Below are 21,515 nucleotides of genomic sequence, written 5' to 3'. Positions count from 1 at the left end.
ATGCAGTGCAGAGGCTCCCAGACCGTTCTACTGCAAGCTCTGCACTGGTGGTAACACTGTGTATCACGACATGCTTAACAGGAAACCGTTTAGGTGCTTCCGGGTTTTCCTGAATAGCCTGTAGACTTCCTTTCTACATGTCAACCTTTCACCTTGAAGTTCTTGATCACCTGGAAGTCAGGCTCTTTAGTCGCAATATTCATAACATCAATTTCCTTTTGCATTTGAAGCCATTTTGCTGTAAGGTAGTGATAGCCCAACAGTATTTGGGAGCAAACATTTATTTAAAAAAAAGACTGATATTTCATAGTAATCATAAGCAGTGTTTAAACTTTGACTATATGGTAATAGTTTGCTTAATTTACAACATAAGGGCTTATTATAAAGTAAACTTTCGTTCCTTTGAACTTAGTTAACACGAACAAGCCTCTGGTCATTCAGCGCAGCACTGTAACAAATATGTGAATCGGAAGTGAACAAAATCCGCTAAATAAATCTGTGCAAGTGCATAAACATTTTTCATCTCTCAATGCTGGTTGGCGGTAACGAGCAGTTAAGTGCCGTGGGGAGAGAGTGGGATCAGAGGGGAGCATCCACCGCGGCAGCGCACGTCACGTGACCACCTTGTCTGCTGCTGGCCGAGTGAAGCGTGTTAGCAGGTAATAAAAACACACATTTTCCTCGTCCTATTCACCTTACTGTTAACGTTTCGCACTCGGTGTGCGTCAAACTTAATTAGTCGTTCGTTGGACCGGCGAGTAGCTGGCTTCCTTTGTCGCCGTAGCCGGGCTTTTAAAGGATGTCTCTTTGCAATTTTTCTGTTGTCTTGAATCCCGGCGAGCAATGTCGGGATGGGATTGTGCTCTGTGAGGCCTTTTTTTTCTCCCCCCCTCCTTCCTCCTGTAGATTTGATACACCTTTGTTGCTGCCGGGCTTCGGCTCCGGCTCGGTTGTGTAATGTGAGCATTTTAACTGTATCCGCGCGTTTCGTTGTTGTATAGCAGCGGCCCCCAGAAACACGCACAGCACTTCCACGACAGTTTGGTGGGTCAACTTGGACGAGCTTTTAGGTAGCATCGTTAGCCGCAGCGTTTGTTCGATGCTAGTGTCAACGGTAGCACGAAGCGGCTAACAGCGAGCTAGCGAGGACAAAGGGGACGGCAGTGTAAACAACACAAGAGTCTGTCAGTGTCGAGCTGATGGTTATGTCTTCAGATCTTTTGGGTTTGTAGAGTACGCGTAATGTATCCACATTTTAGATGTTAGAAACGACTGACACGGCAACAACCAGCTAAAATGCAGCGTTGACTCAAAACAGCACAATACTACAGAGTTAATTGTCTTTTAGCTGGAAAAATGCCTCCAAATGCCACAAAAAATAGTAAACATTGTTGTGCAATTTTATACATTTGTCATTGTTTTGTTTTTTTCTCTTTTGTATACCCAAATGAATATTTAAACTCTGCTTTAAAAAGGCATTAAGTCATTTCCTCATACGCTTATTACAATATCGTTGCTATTGCAAACTAAATTGTCCATGACAGAAATTGGAATTATTCTAAGAAACTCAAATCTGCTAAAATTGTATAAAACGCCTGCTCTTGTTTCAGCTTTGTTCAGTGGTGCAGCCAATGAGAAGCTTTGTGTTTGCCAGCGTCACGCAGAGCACGTATAGCTGGACTGCCATTGTTCTCTGACACAAAACAAATGGGTCAGTCGGGAAATCTAAACTTGTGCACTATGTTGTGTTTTCAATTTGCACATGTAGTTGCGTGTTTTAAAGGTGCACAGATCTGAGATCTTGTGGCTGAATTCTAATTCACAGATTTTGTAGGGCTTGTAGAGTACCAATGTTATTTTTCTGCTTTTTGAATAAGGTAGTTTTAAAAATGTTTGTTGCAAAACATTATTTTCTTAACACATTCCAAAGTTACAGCCTCATGTATATGCATAGTAAATTCTCCCAGGTTCTTATATAGGGGTATCTACATAAATAAAACCAGGGGGGAAAATTACAGCTTATATATACATATTTTTACTTTTTTTACATGATTTATTTTCCATAATATCTACTCAGAATAATCAGCTGCGTCCAACTTAAGATCTGAAGAGGAAAGAAACAGATGTGCTGCTGTTAGATTTAGTGATTCATTATTTTAATGCAGGTGTAAAAGAGCTTTAAAAGGCCTCTCTGTCCGGAGTAATAATTAATTTATTGTTTTAGAACCAGAGGAAGTACTGCTCAGCACTTGGAACAGAATCTCAGTGTCATTTTAAAACAAAAACAACATCATACGATTTGACATAGCAGCCTATTCTAGTTCTTAGAGTTGCCCAACAACAATCTGACTGTATTCTCCATCGAGAAGTAGAATCTTACCTTTACCGTGGGATTCCCTAGACTGCCAAGATTTTGTAATCAACATGTGAAATGAAAGATATAGTTTAGCTCTTCAAAAAGCTAAAACAAAGTAACTTTAGAGTCATATGTTCCACTTGGGGTTTTTTTCCCCCGTGTGAAAGCCTTTGAGTTATCTTTTCTCAGTGACGACTTCTACACAGAAGAGTGTTGTCAATGCAACCTGCATCCTTACTGATCAGAAAACAAGTCATATTTTTAGTTATTGATCAGTCAGTCAACAGTCGGAGCAGAAATGAATCATAAAGTCTGCCAATTGCGAGTGCGTATCGAGACTATTATGGAACTAATAGCAGCGGTGTAATAAAGCATCACACTGAATTTGCAGTCGCATAGCAAGACTCTGATTAGGATCCTCGTGTCGATTAGATCATTTCAATGCATCAGTTTTGTGTTTAGGGTCTAAATAGAAGCTCGTATTCCACAATGAGACAGGATATGATGTCTGGGGTGTGTTGTTTGTCCACGTTGTGTAGACTGTGGTGTTTGTAAAAGGACACTGGGTCGCTCTTCCTCCTTGACCCAGATTTTCAGCAAAGCTGTTGCGTCACCAGGCCAACTGTGCGTCTTACAGCCTCCACAAGGCCACTATTCATTACTCGAGAGTGAGGCTTTACTGTGCTCAAAGCATCTTCTGGCGTTGGATGCTCAGGAAGTTCTGTGGCATCAAACAAGGGGAAAGCTGCAGCTGGGTCGTAAACAGCCTTGCGGGAGTTATTAATTAGCATTACTGCTGGTAGCTTTTGCTCATTCTCTTATGTGGGTTTTACTTTTTGATTTCTGCAGGTTTTTCTATTTTGTACATACAGAGTTTTGTATATACTGTATATGATGAGCTTGCTGGGCGGCGACAAGGCCCGGGGTCCTCGGGAAAAAGCGCTGCCAGCGGCCCCGCACACACCACAGCCACAGAAGCAAATACAGGTGAGCGTCCCCGAACGCCAAAGTGTGGAAGCGCTCTCCTCTGAGCACTAGATAAGATGCGCTAAAGTTTTAATTTGGTTTGATTGCATCTGCAAAGTAGACATTATCCTAATGGGACAATAGGAAGTGGTTATTCCCCATTTATTTCTTCGCCATTGATTTTGAAAAACAACCAATTTAACAGCTACCACAAAAGTACTGCATCCCTTTTCAATGTCTAATGTGTCTGCGATACAGGCTACTGCTGAGCAGATCCGGCTTGCTCAGATGATCTACGACAAGAATGATGCTGACTTTGAGGACAAAGTTAACCAGGTGTGAAACACTTGGACATTTTGGTGGTTTAAGGTGCCCTCCACACTTATTGGAACCCTTGGTAAAGATGTGTAGGAAGTGCCAGAAAAGAGCAAACATTTCTTGAATGTTAGCATCATATGCTCACTAAACGTTTAAGGGGAAAAAATTCCATACACGTGCAAATTTTCTATTGGGGAAACTCGTTTTAACTCACCACATAGATATTAAATAGATTTCTGCGTATATAGGAGATCACCGATAATAAATTCTGTTTAGGTGAGCCATTTATTTCCGACTGGACCACATATTGTGATCATTTTTCTATTGGAATACCCAGAAATAATGAATAATTTTTAGTTTTCCTGGAAGATTCCAACAGGTTTCTTGTAAAAATTGCCTGGTATTTCTTTTTTTATATATATATATATATATATATCTTTTTTATACCCCTCCAGGGTTTTTTTGTGGGCTCTAGTGTCCCTTATATGACAGTAGGCTGACAGGAAAGGGGGAAGTAGAGGGGGGAAGACATGAAGCAAAGATCGCCTGGTCCGGGAGTCGAACCCGCGATGTCCGCGCCGAGGACTCAAGGCCTCCAAATATGGGTCACACTATCCTCTACGCCACCGCGGCACGCCCATTGCCTGGTATTTCAAAGAGTTTATATGACATGCATTCAACGAGATTCCTGGAGTCTTTCGAAGAGAAACAGGCTCTCGTAATCAAAGATTGACCACCATACATAAAAGTGGGACACAGTTCCAGTAGAGTTTAGCACACTCTAGATATTTGTTTGTGATGGCAGGGCAAAAAAGACTTTTCTAAACAACCGCTTAGTGTGTAGGTAGCATCTAATAGTATATTTTCTCCCGTCAGTACAATAAATGCGTCGTAATCAACAGTTGAATTTTCTTCTACATATCTTTATTTGGGGTACCAGTTGGTGTGGAAGGTGCTGAAACTCTGTCAACATCTTTGATGCTCTTGTGAGGTTGGCACCCAGTGGCAATGCTGTGTTTTTCCATCTCTGACACAAGCAGATGCGTGTAAAGTGTGTGTTGTTCCTTTTCCAGCTGATGGAGGTGACTGGGAAGAATCAAGATGAGTGCATGGTAGCGCTTCATGACTGCAATGAGGATGTTAGCAGAGCCATCAATTTCCTCCTGGAGAGCACTTCGGACATGGTAAGTGGAAGCTCCTTTCATCTGGTAATTGGGATTTGTTCATTCAAGGGTTTCGTTTTAATTCAATAAATGCTCAGAATAACTGGGAAGCGAGTGGCTAGTTGTAGAAAAACGTGTTAAATCTTTGATAACTAACACCAGTTTCTGGATAAGTACTGTATCTTTAAACTTGTGCTGTTATTCATTTACACACAAGATGTTACTGTGAGCTTTAGCATTTCATCAGATGAAATCTGTGTCAGGTTTGGGCATTAACGCTAGTTGGAGACTATTCAACAGGCCAAACGTAGTGTTTGTATAGAGATCAAGGGTGTTTAAAGTGGGGTTCGGGGGCCAAGTGCGGTCCTAAGACTATTTTTGTGCGGCCCTCAGACCACAATTCAAGAATAAATTAAATAAATTAGGACAAAACTACGACTTTTAAGTTAAAATTTACTAAAAAAATGTGGAGTGTCAAGCTTTCTGGTTTCATTCTACTGTCATGGTAACTCGGTCCACATCTACTCATTGACTTCTACTATATAGGACACATTTGTGCACCTAAATTTACTTTTGATTGCTGTAGAAAAAATTTTAAACAAATGAATTATTTTTTTCTTTCCTCAATCAGGCCCAAATTACTAATAAGCAAACTGGTTGCCTTTTACTTAACAAGAAAAACGTTCAAAAAAATATTTGAGGTTTTGGATCTACGATTTTGTTCCTATAAAAAAGATAAATCAGATTGACTTTTTTTCATTAAAATAGTTCATGTTTAGTTTGTCATTGAGCAGGTAAAAATATATTATTTTTGGTGATTTTAGTTTTTAACAATAATACACTTTTGTCCTGTGAATCCTTTTGAGCTGAACCTTTTGGCCCACATGACAGAGTTTGCACACCCCTGATACAAACCATTCATTTATGTCACTTGAAACATATTCACTTACTAAATACTGCAGTTTTCCAAGCGGTCCGCAATGGGTATAAATAGCGATTCATATTGACATTTAAAAATGTAATTTGATATACTGCACAGCCACAGTATTTATGACAATAATTTTTATGTTGACAGTCGGAATAAAACAGGTAACTTGTTTTTATAATTAGATCGAAGAAATGTTAAAAAATTTCTGCAACAAAAGATTAATATATATTTATTCTTAGGTGATAAACTGTTCTACCCATAATCAGTAAATTCTAATGAACACTGATCATGTTTTTATTTAGTTTTTGTGTCCTCTCCTCTTTTGCATTCAGACCTCATGGGAAACAGTGGGGAAGAAGAAGCCTCTGGTGAAGGAGAGCCCATCAGAGAGCAAAGAGAACAAGGAGAACCGGGAGAAGAAAGGGGAGCGGGAGGCCAGCAAGGGCCGCGCCTCGGCCAACCGCAAAGGAAAGGGGGCCAGTCGGAACCGGCAGGGTCAGGACCCAGGGCTTAACAATGAAGTTGAATCTAGTTCAGAACAGGCAAAATGTCTTCCTGTTGAATTCTGTAGTTGATGGATTTTTATTTATTTTATTAACAGCACGTCCAGAGGAGAACGGTGTGGAGGCGACTCCACTGGACAAAGGTTCAGATCGAGGTCGAAGAGCCAGGGGAAGCAGAGGTAGGAGCATGAAAATGTAGCACTGGAAGAATGATGAGTAATAAGTGAATGGGTCTGACTTTTGTTTGGATATTCTGCAGGGTCAGGAGGTCGGGGTCGAGGCAGAGCGCCGCCCGGAAGCAGGTTCTCAGCACAGGGCATGGGGTATGGCGGCAACACACAACTACGTTTATTGCTTCAGACCATTGCCTACTGTTCTGTTTTTAACATGTGAAGTTAACCTACGAGATTTCAGAAAGAGCAAACCAAGGTGAGTTTTAACCTTTGCCGGACTTTGTTCACGTTTTTGATCAGGACTTTCAACCCAGCGGACTACACCTCAGAGGCTGGGACCGGGACCACACAGACCGAGGGTTGGGACACAGCCAACAGCAACAACAGCAGCAGCAGCACAGATGGGACAGGTGAGTCCTGGAGAGAGTGTGCTTCAGTTTCACTGTGATCTGTCAGTGTGGGAAAGCATTATATATGTGTGTGTGTGTTCTTATAGTTGCCTGGAGAAATACCATGGAAGACTGGACAGCTGAGGAGTGGAATGAAGATGTCAGTGTGAGTAAAAAGTCTGATTGTCTCTGTGTCTGTGTATCTATTTGGGCTGCAGTGTACACTAATCTCACGATACACGATATTCTGCTCACAATACAATATATATCACAATATTTAGCAAACGATACTCTTCGCTACGATTCAATACAGTACATTTTTAAGATTTTCTGAAAGAGTTTAGAGGAACAGAGTGATTTTGGTGACATTTTGTGACTGTCCCATAGACTTGGCTTGAATTAGTTGAACTGATGGTGTAATACTGGTGTAATAAATTTTGTTTTTGTTATACATCTGCTTTGTTTAAATGTTAATTGTGTGGCTTTGTATATTTTGTTATGCAGAAAAGGAACCTTTTTTTGTCTTATTCATTTATATTAGATAATGTAATTTATCTATTTCATTATTTAATTTATTCTAACTGGTTGTTTCATTGCATGTCATTTTAAATGTACATGTGCAACTGGGTAAAAATGTCATGTGTGATAGCTGTGATTTAATTCATGTTGATTTCACATAATACTCAAAGTAGGATTTAATATATCGATACTTTCAGGAAAAAATCAGTACTTTCTGAGAAAAAAAAATCCATAAATATCATAGAATCAATAAATTTACACTGCCCTAGTTTTTATATATACATATATATATATAATACACACTGTGTGTTTCTTTATCCATACAGCTTTCAGAGACCAAGGTTTTCACCTCCTCAAGTGCACCTGCTGTTGAGAACCATATCACCCCTGGGCAAAGGTTAGTCTTGCAAAAATAATCACACCTCTTTGAACGTATGCGATGCCACGATTTCAAATTGAAACCTTTTTTGACACATAAAAATCTGAAAAATGTTGCACATTTCAATTCAGTTCCCTTCACTCTAATATTCCACCAAAAACAATCGAGTGTAACCTCTAACCTGTTAAGAGCCTGGAAATTATTGGACTGAGGTGGAGGTTCAGCTTCTAGCAGGGAAACAAACCCAGACACGTAGCAAGAGCTATAATGTAACATATTTGAAAAATGTTGTTCTTTCTTGTGCAGTCCTAATACCTCTTAGAGATTGGGTTTATGTACTGGAAAAATTTATGTATTTACAAAAGCTCGTGTGTGTGTGTTAGTCTGGACCTGGCTTCTCTGCTGCAAAAGCCTGGAGTAGGAGGAAGAGAGCCACCTTCCTCTTCTTCCACACCGAGTCTGGTCTTCACCAACTCCCACCACCATCAGCAACCGCCGCCCAGCCGCAGCACGACCAGCAGCACGAGCTACGCCCACGCTGCTCTGGTAAAAATAAAAAAGAACGCTGCGTTCTTGTTCGTGTTTTCCTTTGTTTGTTGTTCACAATCATTATGCCACCAAAAATAATCATTCAGAACTTCACTGTTGTTGTTGGGGTTTTTTTTTGTTTTATTTCACCAGTCTTCGGTTCTGGGGGCTGGTTTTGGGGACTTGGGTCAAGCCAAGAGGCCTCAGCCTAGTGCTGGTGCTCAGATCCTGGAACAGCTCAAGGGTCCCGGTTTGGGCCAGCTGCCCTCATCCCAGGCTGCCCCCCCTGTCAGCACCCCAGGAAGCAACACCTCCACGGGTCGGCTGCCGGGTCTGGGAGCGCCGGTACCGCCGCCATCATCCTCAAGCTGGGACATGAAAGCTTCAGAGTCCAACAGCGCATCCTTGTCCTCGCAGTTCAGTCGTAAGTGGTCTCGATGTTTTCGTGGCGAGTACATCTATCGATGCTGCGCGAGAGGCAGCGTACACCCTGGACAGTTTGGCAGTCTGTGTGTAAACTATGGCTGCAACTACTGATTGTCGATTAATCAGTTAATCTGAAAATGATTATTTTGGTTATTGCTAGGCCTGTCGCGATAAACGGTAAAGCAATTAATCGTATGATAAATTAAAACTATCGACGTCATTTTAATTATCGGCATTATCGTCTCTTCCGGCCCTTTTCTCTTCCTGTTGATGACACTGAACGAAAAAAGGCTCAACTCCGGTGCTCTCCACTGACTCCCCCCTTCCTCATTTCCTTAGTGTAAAGCCCAGCGCAGACTACAAGATCTTAGAGCTGTCGGCCGATTGTCGCCCATTTTCAAAACCTGACAGACCACACATTACCCAACAGAAATCCTAGGTATAACGGTTCGATCGGGTTCGTTCCTGCCATGTGGTTTCCAACAATGGGCACAAAATAATGGCTACAAGTCCAGTGAACTAATTTTAAAACCAGGCATTCATCAATGCTTTACTACAATCTACCTGCAATGCATGTGTCTAGTGACAGTCCTGACTGAATGAAAATCATTAGAACCTATTTACGTCACGTTAACGAAGAACAACTGAAAAGTTACCGGGTTTATCAACTGCGGTAGCAATTTCGCTCCAACTCCTCCCCTTGTCATTTCTATATTCTTTGCATGTTGAATAAACATTAATGTTGTTTCCAGTATCATCTCCAATGTCCGCTGGACTTCGGGTTGCGCCTTGTCAGCTGTTTGGGATTCCCCGACGTAATTTCCCCTCAGAAAGCGGGGAGGAGAATCCGCGCTTTCTGATTGGCTACCTGTCACATTCAACAGGCTGCGTTAAAGCTCCCAGTCGGGAAAAACCCCTGATTTGGATTGGAGGGCCATGACGATCTACCGTAACACACCACACAATCTTAGAAAGACCAACGGTCTAAGATTGTTGTAAGGGGAAAAATAGCAGCAAAAAATCGTGTAGTGTGAATTATTGCATCAGGTAGTCGATGTGCCCATTTTCTCTATTTAAATCTAATTATTACTGAAGGGCAACATAATATACAGACTTCATAATCTTTTGGTTGAATGCAGTATTTATTTCCACTTTGGCTTTATGTTTAGTTTTTTTTTCAAGTGAGTTTTTTGTTAATGGAGACTGAGAATCATTTTATTTTTGTTTTTGGTTGTTTTATTTTGTTTATCAGCTCCAGTGTTTAGTGTTCTTTTGAAAATAAAGTGCATCTATCTTTGGCAGGAAATCGCATGGATTATTACGTCATTTTCATTAAATCAATGTAAAAAGGTCTTCAAACAATATTATCGTTTATCGCAATAATTTTTGAGACAATTAATCATTGAGCAAAATTTGCTATCGTGACAGGCCTAGTTATTGCTTATTCTGACAACTAATCGATTAATCGGATAGCCATTGTTTTAGTTACCGATTATTCAGACAATCATTCTGACGATTAATCGATTAAGCTGATGAAATTGTTGCCACATTCTGCAGACTTTATTTTTTATCTTAAATGCAAAGTGCATATATTTATTGTGCAGGTTTGTCTTAACTGTCCAGAATGTGTTGTTCTTCCAGCTATTGGCCTTTTTTTGAATCTGTATACTCCAGTTAACAACTAATCGATCGCCAAAGTTGTTGACGATTAATTCAACAATTGATTAATCACGATTAATCGTTTCAGCCTAAAGTAAATATGTATTTTGTTATTCCTTCTTCCCTGCTTTTGTTTGCAGGTGAATTTGGGCTGCAGCCGGAACCTTCTCTGGTACTGAGCCAGCTGGTTCAGAGGCACAGCGGCCCCTCCTTGCCTCTGGCGCGCCAGCCCAGTCCACCGATGCAACAGCAAGCGGCCCCTGCTTCAGCCTCGCCTGCTCCCCAACACATCAGCACGCCAGCACAGGCCGGCCCGGTGACGGCTGCTGCTGGTGCTAAGCCTGGCGCTCCCAGTCCGGGGCTGGACTCCCACGGGAGCAGCACGCCGCAGCAACAGCGGGGGCAGCTCAAAGGCCCGAAACGAAGGATACCTCCTACATCGAAGGTAGGAGTGACGGTGATGCACCGGGAGAAAAAGGGCCTGCTGTTAAAGCTTGAAGGAGGCGGTGACATGTATAAATGTGTTGCCTCCTCTCTGGCAGATCCCATCCACAGCAGTAGAAATGCCAGGCTCAGCTGATGTTCCAGGGCTAAACCTCCAGTTTGGAGCTCTGGACTTTGGTTCAGAGTCAGCACTGCCAGAGTTTGGGGTCGTGGACAATTGTGTGAGCGCAGTGTCTCGGGAGTCCACGCCTGCGCCCGCCCCAGCACCACCTGCATCAGGACCAGGGACCCAAAGCCACACAAGTCTGTATTCAAAACCTCTCAGGTACTGCTGCCTCCTGACTAAATGCATCTGATTGATATAATTTCTAAAAATAGTTCACATTTTGTACAAGAGGGGATCTTACTTCTTGATGTTGATTAGGTGTATTACTGCTGAGATTGGGAAGTTGAAGAGTTATGATGGTTATAATTATTTTAACAACTGATAATTCTGACTAGTAAAGAAAAAATTGGCACATTCTACAAGTTTTTTATTTAGCCACGTAAGCCTTCAATACAATATCAGAAGTATTAGATGCAAATATACAAACTATGCACAGTACCTTTTTAAAAAAAAACCAAAAAAACAATTTTTGCCTAAAATGCAAATACTTGCAACATCAGCATGTGAAAAGCTCAGCCCATTCTGCTTGACTTTGCATCAGTACAGTGTAGGGCTAATCTGTTGACTGTTTTATATTAACCAATTTATACCTGGATAACAAAAGGTCCTTAATGTAATAATTATAAAGGTTTTTTTTTAGCTTAAATGTAAAATATTTATATTTTTTCTACAGTTTTGCCTCAATTACTGCAAAATGTCATTTTTTGTGTGTATATTTTTTGTGTGTATACACTCCAGTTAACAGTTGATTGACTAATAAATTAATGATGATCTCAACAATCGATTCATCACTATGAACCTGATTAATAGTTTCTGCCCCAGTGATTTTCCACTGGATTGTCTTATTTTCTTTGGATATGTTAAAGGAATGTTTGCTGTTAATAATTTACTACTTAACTGAAAATGCAATAACACTTTTCTACAAGCATTAAGCCACAATCATAAAAGAGTTAGTTAAAAACTTTAAATGTTGTCGGGTTGTATTTCAGTGTATTTTCTCTAAGTTACATCCAATTTGTTGATTGCAATGCTACGAAAATGTCAAACTGTTTTATCCTAACCCCCCCCCCCGTTTCTGAACTGCAAACGGTGCAACACTTCTTACTATGTGTGTGTTTTTCAGTGAGTCGCTGGGCAGCTCTCTCTCAGTCGCCCTCCCTTCGCCCCTCTCGTCGTCTGAACCGGTGTATCACTCCTCCAGCGCGGCCATGCCCAGCCTCACGCCATCGTTGGGGGCAAACTGCCCCGCTAACCCTCCGTCGTCCACCTCAGCGACCTCAACCACCTCGTCTTCTGCACCTTCTACCTCCTCCCACTTCTCCTCAGTAGGGGGGAGTTACGAAGGTACAATGCCCCCTCACAATCGGCTTGCTTTTTCCCAGAGCAAGGACCCAACGGGGCCGGTGATGGTAAGCAGGCCAGCTTATCTTCCCTTTTTAAAGGATGCTGTCATGGTTCTTACCAACTGGCAATCAACTAACCTAAAACTGCAATTTTTTGTCAGAATGGTCTGAATGGTGTGAGAACTTCAGCTGCTCTAGACAGTGAGTTACCCACCACTGCTTTATTTTTAGCTGTTTGGATAGAAGAGGTGCATTTACGTTATCAGTTAGCTGCACACAAGTTATTTCTGTGTTTCTCAGCGTCATCGGCTTCTTCCACACCAAAGCCAGAATCGCCGTCTGTGAACATCAACACCAACGGTCCCTCGGCGTCCTCCCACTTAACCCCCACCCTGTCCCCACACAGCTCCACCACGCTCTCCAGCCTAACACAGGACCTGCCGTCAGCTAACCAGCTGAACTCGCTCAACAGGTCGATCAAGTCTCGCCTGAAGTGTCGTAACTTTAGAAGAGCTTCGCCAACTTTGTGTTTTTTGTTATAGACTTATAGAAGTCGCATAATCGCATTCTGAGTTCAACTATCCTTTTTTTTTTTTCCTCCTCCCCCGACCCCTAACAGCCATGTCAGCAGCCATTCCTCGGTTTCAGCTCTGGGATCAAGTTCTCTCACTGTGAGTACCTGGGGCTGTGGCTGCATCGAAACTAATATCAGTGCAAAATGATCTGGGTTCCTGCCCTGACGGGGATTAGATTTAGATATTTTCCAGATGTGGATCACTATGGAAGAAGAAATTTGTGGAAGGATAAAAGGGAAAAAAAGTCTCTTTCTCTGAACTACTTTATCTGTTTCATAGTCTGAAGGTCGTGTCCATTCATCCAACCATTCAATTATTGCTCCATTCCTCTGTCTGTATTTCTGTTTCATTCCTCCAGTAAGCCTTTCGCAATTAATCAATTAATTAATCGCATAACAAAGTTAAAATGAGCTCAATAATTTCCATTCTGATTATTAATATGTTTTGACAGACAATTTGGTTCAGAGCGACATCATAATCCATTTTATTTATAGTTTTGCTTCTGAGTGGTGGTTATTATTATTTCCATTTTATTTATTGTTTTGGGTTGTCGTGTTTTCATTTTGGATATTTAAAACATCTTCCAGTTCCAGAGTTAAGTGTTCTGTACAAAATAAAATTTTATTGATCTACCACTAATTTGAGATGACAAATTATTGTGATAGGCCTACCCTCCACTTTTCTATGTCTTGACATCCATCTATCGGTCTATTTATCCATTAATCTATTCGTTCCTAATGTCTATTTTTCCAGCTTTCCTCCATCTATTCTTTATTCCGTCAATCTCTTCTTAGCAATTCCACATTTCACGCCAGACCACTCCTCTAAAGTTATTGTGAACTTTTTAATTTATACTTTAAAAACAAGCCAAACTGAATCAAGAAATGTACATTTTAAATCTCGGAAAGCCTTGAAACACAGCATGGATAATGTTCACACACAGGATGGATTACTTGCCTCACTTTGAATGTTCCCTGTGCTTTGGTTTTATTTATTTATTTATTTTTTTAAATGTTTGACAGTATACGAGTGTGGACAGCAGCAACGTGAGCTCCCTCACTCCCTCGTCCAGCTCTTACACACCTTCACAGCCCACAAACTCATCGCTCCACTCAGCCCACAACAGCAGCAATAGTAGCAGCATCAGCCACCTGGCAAACATGCCCAGCATGGGCAGCAACATGAGCAGCACGGTCGGAGGCATCACCGGCACCAGTGGATTCCACTCGGCCGCCGCCATCGCCACCAGCACGGCGCTGGGACTTGGCTCCCATGGAGCCACCGCCGCGTCCAACCTCTCCGTACCGAGGACCACGGCGCTGCTCTCCTCCACTGGTAGACGGACGCCACTGAAACAGCGGGGAATTTTGAATCACTTTCCAGTTGGTGGCATCATTTCTGTGTCTGTGTGTTGATAGGCAAAACTCCTCCCAACCTTTCCCAGGGAGTGCCTCCTCTACTACCAAACCAGTATATAATGGGACCAGGGGGCCTGCTGCCCGCTTACCCGGTAAGTGGATCATCAGAAGTCGGGCTGAAATGAACGGCCAGTAGGTTAATCATTGATCAATCGTTAACTGGAGCATGCAGATCCAAAAAAGGCCAATTGCCTCGAGAAGAACATATTCAGAGAAGTAATTAAGTCACCACTGTGCAAAATATAACATTTTGCAGTGAAGAATAAAGCCTTTATCTGTAAATATATCCAACCCAAAACGCCACAAGAGGCATAGTTTTAGCTTTACATAGTTCATGTTCTGTATAAAAATCTCATGTTAAACACCTCTTGCTATCCAAAAATGAATTGGTTAATCCAAAAAATAATCGACAGATTACCCCTAACTGGACTGATGCTAAGTCACCCGGAAAGGTCTGAGTGTTTCACATGTTGATGTTAGAAGTATTTTTTAGCTGCAGATGCATCCATTGCTACAAACAATCAAACATACATGTGTTAATTATAATAATCAATAGATGAATCGATAACTAAAATAGTGGTAAGTTGTGGCCCTAATCACAAGGAGTGAGTGAAGGTAACTAGATTACAGCACCTTAAAGTATCCAGCTCCCAATGCTAATTAAGTTCATTGGCAACTTTTCAAATCTGTTTGCAACAAACATTTCACTCTAAATCAGTGCTAATAATTACATAAAACTATCATGAAACATAAAACATTTTTGTGTGTTTTTCAGAGGGGTTTTTTTATTATTCGACAATAAATCATGCATTCAATGACTGCTGGAGTCTCAAAATTATTCAACCCCATTAAGATTTATCATAAGACCACACATTTGCAAATCAGATCAGATAGGGTACATTCGATGGAACCAGTGAAGGTCTTCTTTTATTTGAATTGCGTAAAAATAGATCACTTCAAATACCTGGAATGTTGATGGTTGTAAAATATGACTAAGTCAAGATGGTCTTAAAATTTCACAGAAGAGATCAGTGCCTTGTAGAAAAGAGGAGGATCATAAACAACAAGAGAAGCCCTGCATTTGGAAGTGTGCTTCTAAAGTTTAAAGTTAAATGAAATGTTCCTCACCTGGCGGCAAAAACAGGAAGCCATCAACTGCCAACAGCTTCCTGCCGAGGCAGGTGGTCAGATACTCGCGACTGAAGGGAAAACACCTGCAGGAAGTCGTGGTGGGAAACGTTTCAGTTTCCCTGATGGGCTCCTCCACGCTTGAAGTGAAAGATGTACATAACTTCTGAACCAAAGGCAAAATTAGTTCACAACTAAATAAACAAGCCAAAGCAGCTTTGAAATTCTGTTCTGTGAAACAATTAATCAGAAAAGGGGAACTTTGCCTGTGGATTAGGACGAATAAAACATTCGCCACAAAGAACCCCACAACTGTAGTGAAGCATGGTGCTCGCTTGGTGACGCTCTATCAGCTTTGCTTTGGAAACCTGAAGCCGATGGATTAAATCAACAGCCAGGAAGTCTTGTGAAACTCTAAGGATATTAATGGAGGGCTGTGGCCAGAAGTTGGGCTCTGGGCGGTAAGCATGTTTCCAGCAGGTTGTAAAAGCAGAAAGGCCCTCCACTTAGTGTTAAAGATGATTGTTGTGGAAAAAACTGGCAGTCACTGAAAGTGGCATTTTGTATTTAATTTGGAAACGCCACCCTACACCCTATTAGTTCTGTTGAGCTACTTAAATGGTGTTTTTTTTTTGTTTGTTTTGTTTTTTGTTGGGGTTTTTTTTTTTACATACATTTGTTAGTTTTTATATAATACAGGTAAAACAAATTTGATGTCGGTGTTCAGTAATGTAGGTACAACTGAATATCTTCACATAAGCATAAATACATTGCATTAACAAGAATGGCATAACTTCAGAAACGATCAAAAACTCAATTTAAAACCATCGATCAAATTTTACGCTGCAATCTCGAGTTTGATAGTGTTTACATAGAAATAATTTAATTTTCAGAATTTTTGTCATCCGTTTTGTAGACTGTGCAACTCAGTTTGTTTTTTTTCCCCTTTTCACAGCAGATCTACGGCTATGAAGACCTCCATATGCTCCAGTCTAGACTGCCAATGGTAAGACACGCATGTTAAAGGGACAGCTTGTGATTGGAGACAGAATATATGGTGTTAACTATTATAAGTACTCAGTGTATACAAACAGGTGAAACACATTTCATCTTCCCATTTTTGTGTGTTTTCCAGAATGGAAACTCATTTGACTTTAGCACAACTGCTTGTAACCATTTAAGCGAACATTAATTAAACAATCCAGTGCTGGCCTTTTAAAGAAGCATGTGGTCAGGATTCTGTCATGTATTGAAAATTTGAGATTATCTAGATAAGACATTGATTACTCACAAACGTTTTCTATAATCCCATTTAGAAGGAAAACCTTCAAATGATAACCGTGCATGTAGTGCTGCAACTATCAACTATTTTAGCAATCAATTATTGAGATGATTGATCAATAAATCGGATTAAAAACTGCAGTATTAAGATTTTTTTATTTACCCACTAAAGCTTGTTGTTATGCAATATTAGAAATGCATCAATACATGCAAACAATTCCTTCTCCTAAATAAGAAAACCTTTTATGGCATAACATGCATATAACAGCATCCCTTAAGTGTATGCACGATCATTAGGAGATTAAATTATTTTTGCATTAGTGGAGTACCAATTGTATGGCAACTAGTGCTTAATAGAATATTTTTAGTTTTAGTTTTTTTTTATACAACTTAAACCAGGTGAAACTGCAGAGTTCTGGGTAGAACATATTCATAGACACGGGTTTTTAAAATTTTATCTTGAATGTAAATGAGAATATATATATATATATATATATATATATATATATATATACACCTTTTGCACAGTTTTGGCTTAATTACTGCTCTGAGTGTGTTGTTCTTCTAGGCTAATAGTCTTTTTTTATGTCTACTCGGAAAAAAAAACAGCCAGTTAACAGTTAATCGATTACTATATTAGTTGACGATTATTTCAGTAGTCGATTAATTATAATTAATCAATTCAGTCCTGCTTATGTGGTTTTTTTGACAGTTACACGACTGTGTGTGTGTCCCCTGCTCCTTTAGCCCTCTCTGCAGGATTACTATGGAATCACATTCCCTGGACCAACAGCAGCTCTCTCTGGCAGAGACGGGAGTCTAACCAACAACCCCTATTCAGGTGAAGCTCCTCCTGGTTCTCTTGTTTGATTTCTTCTATAACCCGGCGTCTGCTCACATAAAATCTCTGCTCCATCCCCCCTTGGTCAGGTGACATCACAAAGTTTCCCCGGAACGACTCCACCTCCCCAGCGCCCCCTACCAGCCTGGCAGCCCCCCAGCCTCCCCAGGCCCAAAGCCAAGGTCAGAGCCAGGCGCAGCCTCAGCCCCCCCAGGCGCAGCCCCCGGCCCAGCCACAGCACCACAGCAGCCAGCAGGCCTTTCTGCCGCCAGGCTACAGCTACACGGGCCTGCCGTACTACCCCGGCGTGCCCGGCGCCGTGCCCAGCGCCGCCGCCTTCCAATACGGCCCCACCATGTTCGTCCCGCCCGGAGGCCCCGGGCCGGCCTCGGCGAAGCAGCACAGCATGAGCCTGGGCCTGGGCAACCCCTCGGCCAGCCCCTTCCAGCAGCAGGCGCAGCAGCAGCCCAGCGGTTACGGCCAGCACGCCTTCAGCTCAGGTTCGTCTCGCCTTTCACAGAGTTCCCCCGTCGTACAGGAAGGACTTTCAAATCTTCCTGGACCGTTTTTGTCATTTTCAACGCACATTTTTGCTTGCAGGTTATGAGGAGCTGACAGCAGGGCCAGCGGGAGTAGAGTACAGTAAAGGTTACAACTCCTCTTCACAGGCACAAGCCAAATCTGCTGCTGCAGGGCCTGGAAAAGGTAAGATGGAATGAAAAACGATCACATCGTTCCTGAGATGCAAGCGCCTCTCCTGTGTTCACTCCAGGTGTCTCAGTGACATCCAGTAACTCCGGCGTGCCAGACATCAGTGGAAGTGTTTACAATAAGACCCAGGTCAGGCCGCCTGAACTCCGCTTCCCATCATCACTCTGTCGTCACCCCGTTTTTTTTTTTTTTATTAACCACCGCCTTCCTTTAATCTGCCCGCAGTCTTTCGATAAGCAGGCTTTCCATGCAGGGACCCCTCCTCCGTTCAGCTTGCCGTCGGCCCTAGGGGGTCCCGGACCGCTGAACCCCGGAGCAGCTCCTGGAGGCTATGCACCCGCCCCATTCCTCCACATCCTGCCTCACCAGCAACCACACTCACAACTGCTGCACCACCACCTCGCTCAGGACGGACAGGTGAGCTTTTGATGGGCGCTTATGGTTTTACAAGCTTTCTGTAAAATTGACTAACCTCACTCCCGATAAAATATAGATCTTGTTTTTCTATTTGTTTTGTCATTTTGTTGCAAATAGTAATTTAATAAAGTTGAATTCTGTTCTCCCAGTGAGTTTTCACCCCCACATGCCTCTGGTGATGTCACACAAGGCAATAATCAGGGTTGAGCCTGCCGATAAATCGATTTAGATTAACTGAATTATTAGGTTTTGTAGATGTAACTTTTGGGAAAATGTGGATTTTTTTTTTTCACCAGTACACTATTTGTGTTTCGACAGTTCACATTGACCAGATAATCTTTTACACTGTGTGATAGTGTGTGATACACTGAGTTAAAGAGATGCTTACAAAAGTAGTGATAGAAAAGTTTAAAAATATACAAATCTCTAATGTTGTAGTAGTATTAGTAATAATATTAAACTGATTAATTTTCATACAGGAGTCAAGATGGCACAACTTCATGTTGACACATTACATCACACTACAAGTAGTGTAAGAAGTTGGTTGGAGCTTTTTTAAAAAAAAAAATAAAAAAATCTTCAAAACCAAATGACGCTAATTATTTGTTTTCATAAGTGAAATAACAATGAAGTTTTTATTATTTATTTTCACCTTAAATATTCCACAAATTTTTAACATTCTATTCTATTTTCTGCAATTTGTTTTAATATAACCATTAAAATGTTGCTTCTTTAATTTGAACATAAAAAAACAAATTTTACATGGCAGGTATTAAATATAAAGGTCATAATTTGTGAGGGGATAAAAAAAGAAAAATACCAGGAGTTAAAACAAAAATGGCTCCTTGGCCTGTAAAGGTTCAACTTGATTGGAATTTGTGGGGAGGAAAAAATAAATAAATCTTGGGTTGTTGGAAAAAGACGGGCTGTATTCTGGGCTGCTGCGCCAAGCTCACACAAAGTAGAATCAGAAAATGTGTTAAAATACATTTAAACCACTTAAAAGTATTTTTTTTATTATTATTTTTGCTGTTAAGTTGATATATAAAGATTTGTTTTATTAGATATTCCAGCAGAACAAACAGAAGAACGTCCTTTTAGATTATTGTGTTTTTGGTTAACGGTCAGACGTTTGATTCCTCAGGGCGGGCCGAGCCAGCGTGGTCAGTCCAGCAGCCTGCAGCAGAAGAGCCAAGTCAACAAGTCGAGCTACGGCAGCTCCCCTTACTGGGCCAACTGAGACGGTTGCATCTGCAGAGAGAAAGAGAGAATGTGTGTGTGTGTGCAGACATACACACACACGGGTCGATATCGCGCGATCGTTGAGGGACAGAAACGTTTTTACAACACAAGCTAAAACAAACACACACTACCATCCTCTCCCCCCCTTTGCTCTGTATATCCCCCTTTTCAAATTTATGGCTGTTGTATGTAAAATATATTTATGTATTTATACAGTATATATGTATTGGTAGGACATAAAATGTGGTTTTCTGCATTGTTTTTATTTTGAAGGACATTTTATTTCCAAAAAAAAAAAGAAAAAGAAAGAAAGTGGAACGATGAGAATGCTAAACCATGGAGATAAAGTTGGTGAATATACTTGAACACAAGCATCTTGTGATGTGATTTTTCTTTGTTTGCAACCATAAGCTGAGAATGGTGTACATAGATTATACGCATCATTTTCGAAGCAAAAGGCCTTTTTTATTATTATTATTTTTGGGGGGGGGAAACTATGTTTTTGTAACTTTGGTCGCCCGCATCTGTGAATCCTTATACTGAGGGTGACTTTAATAGCCTGACTTCTCTTCTTTCTCCCAGTTTCTTTCCATTTGTCTCTCATTCCTGAATTCTTACTTGTTGGCTGGTTTGATCAGACAAGCCTTGGGTTTGATGTCATTTTAATCCTTGTTGTCCAAATTAAAAGTTATTAACAGTTCTTAGTGATCTGGCATTAATATTTACAAGTTTCGTTGAACTCGATTCCCCCACCACCTCCATTCATATGCAGCCTCTTATGTTTCAGGGTTCAAATGGCATTAGGGGAAAATGGAAACATTTATTTTAATCGGCGTAAAATTATGCAACGATACATCTTTGTGTCCATTTGTGGTTTTTCGAGGCTTTCTCAATGCGCCCCAATCCTCAAAAACTGCAAACGCAGCTGATGTGGTGTGTTCAGGCACTGGTGGAAGGCACGTTCATCTGCCTTGTCATATTCGTGAGATTTAAAGTGCAACTTATTGCAGGCGATTTCAACACAGATTCTTTAAAAATAGTTCAAATAATTACATAGATGTACGCAGTTTAAAGTACGGCGTACTAACTATCTGTGCTACCTATTCATCCGTCCTACCTGGTGGCAATGCGCATGCGCACATCGATGCTACGTCACATACTACTTACTCAGCAGATTTCTTATCAAAGCATCCTACCTGCATAGATAGACATAGCTATCTATCCGTGCTACGGTAGGAACATCTGACGAGAAGCAGCTTTGCGCATGCGTGATTCATTTCCGTTCATTTCAGTTCAGTTCAATTCAAATGTATTTAATCGAGGACATCACATTGAACAAAACTACATGTGGGAAAACAGAGAAACTATTGTGCGAAGGTCTTCTAACCTATGCACAAATTTAATTTCTTGGTTTCACCTTTATTTAAAGACAGTAATGTCAAAAGTTAATAATTGCTGCCATATACACAGACACCAACCTTGAATTTCTGGCACTGTGAACAAGAAAAACATAAAAATGTATATCAGAGAAAGCTATCTCCGTAACAATGTAGGTCAGTATAAATCAGTCTTCACGTATTTATTTTTTGTTTTAGCCAATGTTTCGTCTGGGAATCGAAAACTCTAAGATCAGTTTTTATTC

At 41.1% G+C, this 21,515-nt stretch overlaps 1 protein-coding gene across 2 annotated transcripts; it reads left to right on the top strand.

The window, feature by feature from the left end:
- The first annotated feature begins 528 nt into the window (after positions 1 to 528).
- Positions 529 to 20,573, top strand: ubap2a (ubiquitin associated protein 2a). 2 transcript variants are annotated; one of them, XM_032548723.1, is made up of 27 exons: positions 529 to 659; positions 3,206 to 3,343; positions 3,581 to 3,658; positions 4,714 to 4,824; positions 6,064 to 6,226; positions 6,333 to 6,413; positions 6,494 to 6,557; positions 6,708 to 6,817; positions 6,904 to 6,962; positions 7,642 to 7,712; positions 8,078 to 8,240; positions 8,376 to 8,646; positions 10,448 to 10,752; positions 10,850 to 11,076; positions 12,041 to 12,326; positions 12,422 to 12,461; positions 12,561 to 12,732; positions 12,880 to 12,931; positions 13,858 to 14,170; positions 14,254 to 14,345; positions 16,337 to 16,387; positions 17,410 to 17,503; positions 17,593 to 18,003; positions 18,104 to 18,208; positions 18,276 to 18,343; positions 18,440 to 18,631; positions 19,776 to 20,573. In XM_032548723.1, the coding sequence occupies exons 2-27, from the start codon at positions 3,248 to 3,250 to the stop codon at positions 19,869 to 19,871; spliced, it is 3,771 nt and encodes a 1,256-aa protein (XP_032404614.1). In that variant the 5' UTR covers positions 529 to 659; positions 3,206 to 3,247; the 3' UTR covers positions 19,872 to 20,573. The 2 variants fall into 2 exon arrangements, with proteins under 2 accessions (XP_032404614.1, XP_032404613.1); XM_032548722.1 differs by lacking the exon at positions 529 to 659 and having other exon boundaries at positions 16,340 to 16,387.
- The last annotated feature ends 942 nt before the right edge of the window (positions 20,574 to 21,515 follow it).

The sequence above is a fragment of the Xiphophorus hellerii genome, chromosome 20, assembly GCF_003331165.1.
Source record: "Xiphophorus hellerii strain 12219 chromosome 20, Xiphophorus_hellerii-4.1, whole genome shotgun sequence".
NCBI classification, from domain to species: Eukaryota; Metazoa; Chordata; class Actinopteri; order Cyprinodontiformes; family Poeciliidae; genus Xiphophorus; species Xiphophorus hellerii.
Note: the sequence above shows the minus strand (reverse complement) of the source record. Positions and strands in the feature narration are given on the sequence as shown.

Bases quoted from the DNA above. Each gene is read 5' to 3' on its own strand.
- ubap2a (XM_032548723.1), top strand. From the start codon at position 3,248: ATGATGAGCTTGCTGGGCGGCGACAAGGCCCGGGGTCCTCGGGAAAAA. The intron at 12,733-12,879 runs GTCGATCAAGTC...GACCCCTAACAG, and splicing joins CAGCTGAACTCGCTCAACAG to CCATGTCAGCAGCCATTCCT. The intron at 14,171-14,253 runs GTAGACGGACGC...GTGTGTTGATAG, and splicing joins GGCGCTGCTCTCCTCCACTG to GCAAAACTCCTCCCAACCTT.